Raw genomic sequence first — 11,639 nt, forward strand, 5'->3', positions numbered from 1 at the left:
ACCTTGGTTTTATCGTACTCTCTCTCTCTCAAATAATAAAAGGGTTCTCTCTAATATCGATATTTCAGTCGATAACCGCAGTTATCTATTTTATTTGAAAATTTATCTCTCGTAAATAAACATTGTTATTAAAGTAAATTTAGGAAAAACATTTTTTTTTGTTACTCATAAAACGAGTTAATTTGATTTTGTGTTTAATTAAATGAATTTTTTGTCGAACCTGATTAATATTCTTTTGAACCTGAACTTGCCCGAAACCCTGTTTTTTTTTAAATAAGAGTCTCTTAAAATTAAAGAAATCCAAATTTATAATTTAATAACTTGTGTAAAAACACACTAGTGAAACATCACAATATATATTATTATTATTATTATTTTAATGAAATTGTTTCGAAGAAAAACGTCAACTTTCAAAAATCGGGGTGACTCGTGCTTTAAAGTTGAAAAAACGATTTTTATATCAAATTAAAGCTTAAAGTGTCCCCTTTAAAACGACATATAAACCATTATCATTTCATTTTCAATCTCGATCAAAACAATTTTTTTCTAAATATGGTAATTTTTAATGATTAAGAAAAAGATCGTAATTTTTTAAAAATTCCTTCAGCTTCAATTTCTTATAATTTCAATTTTATACCAAATTAAAGATTAAAGTGTCCTCTTTAAAATGATATATAACACATCATTTCATTTTGAATCTCGATCGATACAATTTTTTATTGTTAACAATATTACATAATAATAACTTAATTGTTTTATTTCATGTGGTTCCTTTTACGTATTCCAACTCGAACCCCACTTTTCGATGTCAAAGTAACCTCCACGGATAGAAAAAGTTTATGGTGAACGTCCACAAACTCATAATTAAGCAGCAACTTTGCCAAAGCAATTTTCATCGAGACCTTTGCGTACAATTTTCCAATACAATTCCGAACACCATGATTAAAAGGTGCGTAACTATATCTATTTGGGTTCAAATTTTCTGGGAGAAACCTTTCGGGAATGAATTTTTCGGGATCCGGATATAATTCAGGATCAATATGCATCATAAACGGGATCATAAAAACCGTTAATCCTTTAGGTAAAGTGGTTTCTTCGTAAGTTACATCTTCTTCGAGTATTCTTGTATACATAGGAATAGCTGGACTTAATCTCAATGATTCTTTGATAACTAAATCCAAATACTTCATTTGTGCTACTTGTTGGTTCGTTATTGTTTGGTGAATATCTCCACCGAGGATTGAGTGAACCTCTTCGTAAGCTTTTTGCTATCAATTTGATTTAATAATTTAAAATGTTTGATTTGAATCAAAAATATTTACTTGGATTTCGGGGGATTTGGCTAAGTGGTGAAGAATAAACGATAACGATGATGCTATTGTGTCAGAAGCCTAAAATAATTAATTTATTAATTTAGCATTAATATAGTTATAGATGTTTCTTACAGCCGTAGTCGCCAACATTAATTGTTTTATAACATCCACTTCGCGGTTATTTTTATCCCCCAATAAAATATCGATATACCTGGGATCCCCCTTAATTTTTAAATCGCAATCTTCTTTCTGTTTTCTTCTAAGAAATTCTTTTAAGATGTTGTGCGTAATTTTTATTGCATTCCTTTCCTCCCAATAAACTTTTGTGAATATTTGTGTTATTCTAAAATAAGTTAAGGGGAAAAACATTTTTTCCAAAACAATTTGCGTCAATAATTTCATACATTCTGCTATTTTCTCTTTGTCAAATTCAGCTCCCGTTTCGCCCAATATCGTTTCTATATCAATTTATTTATTAATATTAAAGTTAAAGTAATAAATGAGAAACAAACCGAGAGTCTGCTCAATAGTGAAATTTTCAAGAATGTGTACTACATCGGTTGATTCATTATTTATTTCTTCCTTTAACTTATTGATAAGACCATTAGAGTGCTTATTAAAAATGTTGTTATCCTGCATTACGTTTTTGTAGTTCAGAGATGGATTTAATAGTCTTCTTTGCCGTCGCCATTCATCCCCTATATTTAAAGAATTATATATGTATATGGTCTGCTAAAAAGTCAGCAACTGTTTTGTGTCTATTGCTCTTCAAGTTTTCTTTTTCCAAGTTCTTTTTTTGAACTACTTTCAAAAAATCAAATAGGACGTATTTTTAAGAATTATGATATGACATGTATGTCAAATTGAACCTTAAAGATTCTAGATTACGATGTGATATAAAAACTATTAGATAATATTATTGAAATTTCCAGGAAAAAATTGTTAAGGAAGAAATTGTGAAATTATAAATAAAAAATAACACCTAATTTTCAAAAAATCATATCGGCCGTGTTTTTAATGATAATGATATCATATGTATGCTAAATCGAACCTTAAAGATTCTAGATTACGATGTGATATAAAAATTATTAGATAATATTATTAAAATTTTCAGGAAAAAATTGTTAAAGAAGAAATTATCAAATTATAAATCAAGAATAACACAAAATTTTCAAAAAATCATATCGGCCGTGTTTTTAATGATAATGATATGATATGTATGTTAAATTGAACCTTAAAGATTCTAGATTACGATGTGATATAAAAACTATTAGATAATATTATTGAAATTTTCAGGAAAAAATTGTTAAAGAAGAAATTATAAAATTATAAATCAAGAATAACACCAAATTTTCAAAAAATCCTATCGGCCGTGTTTTTAATGATAATGATATGATATGTATGTTAAATTGAACCTTAAAGATACTAGATTACGATGTGGTATAAAAACAATTAGATAATATTATTGAAATTTTCAGGAAAAAATTATTATTGAAGAAATTGGTAAACTATAAATATATCGGCCGTGTTTTTAATGATAATGATATGATAAGTATGCTAAATTGAAGCATAAAGATTCTAGATTATGATGTGATATAAAAACTATTAGATAATATTATTGAAATTTTCAGAAAAAAATTGTTAAAGAAGAAATTGTCAAGTTATAAACCAAAAATAACACGAATTTTCAAAAAATTATATCGGTCGCGTTTTTAATGATAATGATATGATATGTATGTTAAATTGAACCTTAAAGATTCTAGATTACTATGTGATATAAAAACTATTAGATAATATTATTGAAATTTCCAGGAAAAAAATGTTAAACTATAAATCAAAAATAACACAAAATTTTCAAAAAATTATATCGGCCGTGTTTTTAATGATAATGATATGATATGTATGCTAAATTGAAGCTTAAAGATTCTACATTATGATGTGATATAAAAACTATTAGATAATATTATTGAAATTTTCAGGAAAAAATTATTAATGAAGAAATTGTTAAACTATAAATCAAAAATAACACAAAATTTTCAAAAAATCATATCGGCCGTGTTTTTAAGAATTATGATATGACATATATGTTAAATTGAAGCTTAAAGATTCTAATTTATATTGTGATATAAAAATTATATGATATTAGTATTGAAATTTCCAAGAAAAAATTAATAAAGAAGAAATTATTCAATTTTAAATCAAAAATAACACCAAATTTTTAAAAAATTATATCGGTTGTATTTTTAATGATTATGATATGATATGTATGTTGAATTGAAGCTTAAAGATTCTAGATGATGATGTGATATAAAAAGTATATGATAATTTTATTAAAATTTCCAGGAAAAAATAATTATTAAAGAAGAAATTGGCAAATTACAAATCAAATATAACACCAAATTTAAAAAAAATCATATGAGCCGTATTTTTAATGATATGATATGTATGTTAAATTGAAGCTTAAAGATTCTAGATTATGATGTGATATAAAAAGTATTAGATAATATTATTGAAATTTCCAGAAAAAAATTATTACTGAAGAAATTATTAAACTATAAATCAAAAATAACACAAAATTTTCAAAAAATCATATCGGCTGCGTTTTTAATGATAATGATATGATATGTATGCTAAATTGAACCTTAAAGATTCTAGATTATGATGTGATATAAGAACTATTAGATAAAATTATTGAAATTTCCTGGAAAAAATTGTTAAAGAGGAAATTGTTAAACTATAAATCAAAAATAACACCAAATTTTCAAAAAATCATATCGGCCGTGTTTTTAATGATAATGATATGATATGTATGCTAAATTGAACCTTAAAGATTCTAGATTATGATGTGATATAAAAGCTGTTAGATAATATTATTGAAATTTTCAGGAAAAAATTGTTAAGGAAGAAATTGTGAAATTATAAATGAAAAATAACACCAAATTTTCAAAAAATCATATCGGCCGTGTTTTTAATGATAATGATATGATATGTATGTTAAATTGAACCTTAAAGATTCTAGATTACGATGTGATATAAAAACTGTTAGATAATATTATTGAAATTTTCAGGAAAAAATTGTTAAGGAAGAAATTGTGAAATTATAAATGAAAAATAACACCAAATTTTCAAAAAATCATATCGGCCGTGTTTCTAATGATAATGATATGATATGTATGCTAAATTGAACCTTAAAGATTCTAGATTATGATGTGGTATAAAAACTATTAGATAATATTATTGAAATTTCCAGGAAAAAATTATTAATGAAGAAATTGTTAAACTATAAATCAAAAATAACACCAAATTTTCAAAAAATCATATCGGCCGTGTTTTTAATGATAATGATATGATATGTATGCTAAATTGAAGCTTGAAGATTCTAGATTATGATGTGATATAAAAACTATTAGATAATATTATTGAAATTTCAAGGAAAAAATTATTAATGAAGAAATTGTTAAACTATAAATCAAAAATAACACCAAATTTTCAAAAAATCATATCGGCCGTGTTTTTAATGATAATGATATGATATGTATGCGAAATTGAAGCTTAAAGATTCTAGATTATGATGTGATATAAAAGCTGTTAGATAATATTATTGAAATTTTCAGGAAAAAATTGTTTAGGAAGAAATTGTGAAATTATAAATGAAAAATAACACCAAATTTTCAAAAAATCATATCGGCCGTGTTTTTAATGATAATGATATGATATGTATGCGAAATTGAAGCTTAAAGATTCTAGATTATGATGTGATATAAAAGCTGTTAGATAATATTATTGAAATTTTCAGGAAAAAATTGTTAAGGAAGAAATTGTGAAATTATAAATGAAAAATAACACCAAATTTTCAAAAAATCATATCGGCCGTGTTTTTAATGATAATGATATGATATGTATGTTAAATTGAACCTTAAAGATTCTAGATTACGATGTGATATAAAAACTGTTAGATAATATTATTGAAATTTTCAGGAAAAAATTGTTAAGGAAGAAATTGTGAAATTATAAATGAAAAATAACACCAAATTTTCAAAAAATCATATCGGCCGTGTTTCTAATGATAATGATATGATATGTATGCTAAATTGAACCTTAAAGATTCTAGATTATGATGTGGTATAAAAACTATTAGATAATATTATTGAAATTTCCAGGAAAAAATTATTAATGAAGAAATTGTTAAACTATAAATCAAAAATAACACCAAATTTTCAAAAAATCATATCGGCCGTGTTTTTAATGATAATGATATGATATGTATGCGAAATTGAAGCTTAAAGATTCTAGATTATGATGTGATATAAAAGCTGTTAGATAATATTATTGAAATTTTCAGGAAAAAATTGTTTAGGAAGAAATTGTGAAATTATAAATGAAAAATAACACCAAATTTTCAAAAAATCATATCGGCCGTGTTTTTAATGATAATGATATGATATGTATGCGAAATTGAAGCTTAAAGATTCTAGATTATGATGTGATATAAAAGCTGTTAGATAATATTATTGAAATTTTCAGGAAAAAATTGTTAAGGAAGAAATTGTGAAATTATAAATGAAAAATAACACCAAATTTTCAAAAAATCATATCGGCCGTGTTTTTAATGATAATGATATGATATGTATGTTAAATTGAACCTTAAAGATTCTAGATTATGATGTGATATAAAAACTATTAGATAATATTATTGAAATTTCAAGGAAAAAATTATTAATGAAGAAATTGTTAAACTATAAATCAAAAATAACACCAAATTTTCAAAAAATCATATCGGCCGTGTTTTTAATGATAATGATATGATATGTATGCTAAATTGAACCTTAAAGATTCTAGATTATGATGTGATATAAAAACTATTAGATAATATTATTGAAATTTCAAGGAAAAAATTATTAATGAAGAAATTGTTAAACTATAAATCAAAAATAACACCAAATTTTCAAAAAATCATATCGGCCGTGTTTTTAATGATAATGATATGATATGTATGCGAAATTGAAGCTTAAAGATTCTAGATTATGATGTGATATAAAAGCTGTTAGATAATATTATTGAAATTTTCAGGAAAAAATTGTTAAGGAAGAAATTGTGAAATTATAAATGAAAAATAACACCAAATTTTCAAAAAATCATATCGGCCGTGTTTTTAATGATAATGATATGATATGTATGTTAAATTGAACCTTAAAGATTCTAGATTATGATGTGATATAAAAACTATTAGATAATATTATTGAAATTTCAAGGAAAAAATTATTAATGAAGAAATTGTTAAACTATAAATCAAAAATAACACCAAATTTTCAAAAAATCATATCGGCCGTGTTTTTAATGATAATGATATGATATGTATGCTAAATTGAACCTTAAAGATTCTAGATTATGATGTGATATAAAAACTATTAGATAATATTATTGAAATTTCCAGGAAAGAATTGTTAAAGAAGAAATTGTTAAACTATAAATCAAAAATAACACCTAATTTTCAAAAAATCATATCGGCCGTGTTTTTAATGATAATTATATGATATGTATGCTAAATTGAACCTTAAAGATTCTAGATCATGATGTGATATAAAAACTATTAGATAATATTATTGAAATTTCCAGAAAAAAATTATTAATGAAGAAATTGTTAAACTATAAATCAAAAATAACACCAAATTTTCAAAAAATCATATCGGCCGTGCTTTTAATGATAATGATATGATATGTATGCTAAAATGAAGCTTAACGATTCTAGATTATGATATGGTATAAAAACTATTAGATAATACGATTGAAATTTCCAGGAAAAATTGTTAAAGAAGAAATTATTAAACTATAAATCAAAAATAACACCAAATTTTCAAAAAATCATATCGGCTGCGTTTTTAATGATAATGATATGATATGTATGTTAAATTGAAGCTTAAAGATTCTAGATTATGATGTAGTATAAAAACTATTAGATAATATTATTGAAATTTCCAGGAAAAAATTGTTAAAGAAGAATTTGTTAAACTATAAACCAAAAATAACACCAAATTTTCAAAAAATCATATCGGCTGCGTTTTTAATGATAATGATATGATATGTATGTTAAATTGAAACTTAAAGATTCTAGATTATGATGTGGTATAAAAACTATTAGATAATATTATTGAAATTTACAGAGAAAAATTGTTAAGGAATAAATTGTGAAATTATAAATCAAAAATAACACTATTTTCAAAAAATTATATCGGTCGTGTTTTTAATGATAATGATATGATATGTATGCTAAATTGAACCTTAAAGATTCTAGATTATGATGTGATATAAAAACTATTACATAATATTATTGAAATTTCTAGGAAAAAATTGTTAAGGAAGAAATTGTGAAATTATAAATCAAAAATAACACCAATTTTCAAAAAATAATATCGGTCGTGTTTTAATGGTAACAATATGATATGTATGTAAAATTGAACCTTAAAGATTCTAGATTACGATGTGATATAAAAACTATTAGATAATATTATTGAAATTTCCAAGAAAAAATTGTTAACGAAGAAATTGTGAAATTATAAATCAAAAATAACACCAAATTTTCAAAAAATCTTATCGGCCGTGTTTTTAATGATAATGATATGATATGATATATATGCTAAATTGAACCTTAAACATTCTAGATTATGATGTGATATAAAAACTATTAGATAATATGATTGAAATTTCCAGGAAAAAATTGTTAAAGAAGCAATTGTCAAATTATACATCAAAAATAAGACCAAATTTTCAAAAATCATATAATCACCGTTTACTACAAGAAGTGAATTTCCTACCACCTGGTTTAAAGCTGTTGTGAACATGAATGGTTTATTAATATGTTTTGGGGATCCAAGAATAGCCGAAAATACTTTTGGATCGGTTGTAACAAGCATTGGAATTGGTCCAATCATGGCAAAAACATTTTTGCCGAAATTTTTTACTAGCGTCTCCATTGTATTGTAAATGTCTAAAAGGTATCGATAAAAATCACTTCTTCGCTTAATTAAAGATACTTACCAACAGTATTTCGCATTTTATAACTAATTCCTAAAAGTGGTACTTGAAGCGGGGTGGGAAACATTTTTAACTGATTTTTATATTTATAAAAAATCAAGTACCACCATATCACCAACGATGCGAACACCGTAATTATTATAATTAGAAACCCAGCAGTAATCATTTCAAATTAGACTTGAGGCTTATTTAGAAAGATTTCGATAAGTGCTGCAAAAGTAATCCACCAAGCCAAATTTATTTGCTTACTTAACCTTCGTTTTTGTGATATTAATTAAAATATCCGAAAAAAAGCTGTATTAGTAACAATTAAATAAATGGATTTTTTTCATGAGATAATCTATTTTGATACCTAATGAAGTCATTTCGAAAATCTAATAGACTAATTATTGTATTTTTTTTTATTACATTAGTTAATTAATAATTTATATAAAACAAACAATTCAAAAACCCTGGAAGTTAATAATTTCGTATAAATGAACTTTAAAGGTTCCTTTATAACCACAAAAAGTTTCATTTCTTGAATCTTAACCGTTTAGGAGAAAATAATTTTTTTGGATAACCAGTTTTAACAAACGTCAAATTAATAGGTGATTTTAAAAAATCTATATAAAATAAAATAATCAATCTGGAAATTAATAATTTGGTATGAATTAACATTAAACGTTCCTTTATAACCTCAAAAAGTTTCATTTCTTGAATCTTAATCGTTTAGGAGAAAATAATTTTTTTTCATAATCAGTTTCAAATTAATAGGTGATTTTTAAAAATCTATATAAAATAAAATAATCACCCTGGAAATTAATAATTTGGTATAAATTAACATTAAACGTTCCTTTATAACCTCAAAAAGTTTCATTTAATCGTTTAGGAGAAAATAATTTTTTTGTATAATCAGTTTTAACAAACGTCAAATTAATGGGTGATTTTAAAAAATCTATATAAAATAAAATAATCACCCTGGAAATTAATAATTTGGTATAAATGAACATTAAAAGTTCCTTTATAACCTCAAAAAGTTTCATTTCTTGAATCTTAATCGTTTAGGAGAAAATAATTTTTTTGCAAAATCAGTTTCAAATTAATAGGTGATTTTTAAAAATCTATATAAAATAAAATAATCACCCTGGAAATTAATAATTTGGTATAAATTAACATTAAACGTTCCTTTATAACCTCAAAAAGTTTCATTTTTTGAATCTTAACCGTTTAGGAGAAAATAATTTTTTTGCATAATCAGTTTTAACAAACCTCAAATTAATAGGTGATTTTAAAAAATCTATATAAAATAAAATAATCACCCTGGAAATTAATAATTTGGTATAAATTAACATTAAACGTTCCTTTATAACCCCAAAAAGGTTCATTTCTTGAATCTTAATCGTTTAGGAGAAAATAATTTTTTTGCATAATCAGTTTTAACAAACGTCAAATTAATAGGTGATTTTTAAAAATCTATATAAAATAAAATAATCACCTTGGAAATTAATAACTTGGTATGAATTAACATTAAACGTTCCTTTATAACCTCAAAAAGTTTCATTTCTTGAATCTTAATCGTTTAGGAGAAAATAATTTTTTTGCATAATCAGTTTTAACAAACGTCAAATTAATAGGTGATTTTTAAAAATCTATATAAAATAAAATAATCACCTTGGAAATTAATAATTTGGTATGAATTAACATTAAACGTTCCTTTATAACCTCAAAAAGTTTCATTTCTTGAATCTTAATCGTTTAGGAGAAAATAATTTTTTTGCATAATCACTTTTAACAAACGTCAAATGAATAGGTGATTTTTAAAAATCTATATAAAATAAAATAATCACTCTGGAAATTAATAATTTGGTATAAATCAACAATAAACGTTCCTTTATAACCTCAAAAAGTTTCATTTCTTGAATCTTAATCGTTTCGGAGAAAATAATTTTTTTGCATAATCAGTTTTAACAAACGTCAAATGAATAGGTGATTTTTAAAAATCTATATAAAATAAAATAATCACCCTGGAAATTAATAATTTGGTATAAATCAACAATAAACGTTCCTTTATAACCTCAAAAAGTTTCATTTCTTGAATCTTAATCGTTTAGGAGAAAATAATTTTTTTGCATAATCAGTTTTAACAAACGTCAAATGAATAGGTGATTTTTAAAAATCTATATAAAATAAAATAATCACCCTGGAAATTAATAATTTGGTATAAATCAACAATAAACGTTCCTTTATAACCTCAAAAAGTTTCATTTCTTGAATCTTAATCGTTTAGGAGAAAATAATTTTTTTGCATAATCAGTTTTAACAAACGTCAAATTAATAGGTGATTGTTAAAAATCTATATAAAATAAAATAATCACTCTGGAAATTAATAATTTGGTATAAATCAACAATAAACGTTCCTTTATAACCTCAAAAAGTTTCATTTCTTGAATCTTAATCGTTTAGGAGAAAATAATTTTTTTGCATAATCAGTTTTAACAAACGTCAAATGAATAGGTGATTTTTAAAAATCTATATAAAATAAAATAATCACCCTGGAAATTAATAATTTGGTATAAATCAACAATAAACGTTCCTTTATAACCTCAAAAAGTTTCATTTCTTGAATCTTAATCGTTTAGGAGAAAATAATTTTTTTGCATAATCAGTTTTAACAAACGTCAAATTAATAGGTGATTTTTAAAAATCTATATAAAATAAAATAGTCACCTTGGAAATTAATAATTTGGTATAAATTAACATTAAACGTTCCTTTATAACCTCAAAAAGTTTCATTTCTTGAATCTTAATCGTTTAGAAAAAAATAATTTTTTTGCATAATCAGTTTTAACAAACGTCAAGTGAATAGGTGATTTTTAAAAATCTATATAAAATAAAATAATCACCCTGGAAATTAATAATTTGGTATAAATCAACAATAAACGTTCCTTTATAACCTCAAAAAGTTTCATTTCTTGAATCTTAATCGTTTAGGAGAAAATAATTTTTTTGCATAATCAGTTTTAACAAACGTCAAATTAATAGGTGATTTTTAAAAATCTATATAAAATAAAATAGTCACCTTGGAAATTAATAATTTGGTATAAATTAACATTAAACGTTCCTTTATAACCTCAAAAAGTTTCATTTCTTGAATCTTAATCGTTTAGGAGAAAATAATTTTTTTGCATAATCAGTTTTAACAAACGTCAAATTAATAGGTGATTTTTAAAAATCTATATAAAATAAAATAGTCACCTTGGAAATTAATAATTTGGTATAAATTAACATTAAACGTTCCTTTATAACCTCAAA

The 11,639-nt window shown here is 23.6% G+C and overlaps 1 protein-coding gene across 1 annotated transcript; it reads right to left on the bottom strand.

The window, feature by feature from the left end:
- Window positions 1-697: 697 nt before the first annotated feature.
- Window positions 698-8,536, bottom strand: LOC111421875 (cytochrome P450 4V2-like). The gene is made up of 6 exons (XM_023055072.2): window positions 8,349-8,536; window positions 8,098-8,298; window positions 1,826-2,011; window positions 1,446-1,771; window positions 1,323-1,391; window positions 698-1,268 (listed from the first exon to the last, which is right to left on the bottom strand). Exons 1-6 carry the CDS (start codon window positions 8,509-8,511, stop codon window positions 756-758), a joined length of 1,458 nt encoding a protein of 485 aa, XP_022910840.2. The 5' UTR covers window positions 8,512-8,536; the 3' UTR covers window positions 698-755.
- Window positions 8,537-11,639: the final 3,103 nt, after the last annotated feature.

This window comes from Onthophagus taurus, unplaced genomic scaffold (genome assembly GCF_036711975.1).
Source record: "Onthophagus taurus isolate NC unplaced genomic scaffold, IU_Otau_3.0 ScKx7SY_15, whole genome shotgun sequence".
NCBI classification, from domain to species: Eukaryota; Metazoa; Arthropoda; class Insecta; order Coleoptera; family Scarabaeidae; genus Onthophagus; species Onthophagus taurus.

Bases quoted from the DNA above. Each gene is read 5' to 3' on its own strand.
- LOC111421875 (XM_023055072.2), bottom strand. From the start codon at position 8,511: ATGATTACTGCTGGGTTTCTAATTATAATAATTACGGTGTTCGCATCG. The intron at 1,772-1,825 runs GTTTGTTTCTCA...AAATTGATATAG, and splicing joins CACTATTGAGCAGACTCTCG to AAACGATATTGGGCGAAACG. The intron at 1,392-1,445 runs GTAAGAAACATC...TAATTATTTTAG, and splicing joins TAATGTTGGCGACTACGGCT to GCTTCTGACACAATAGCATC.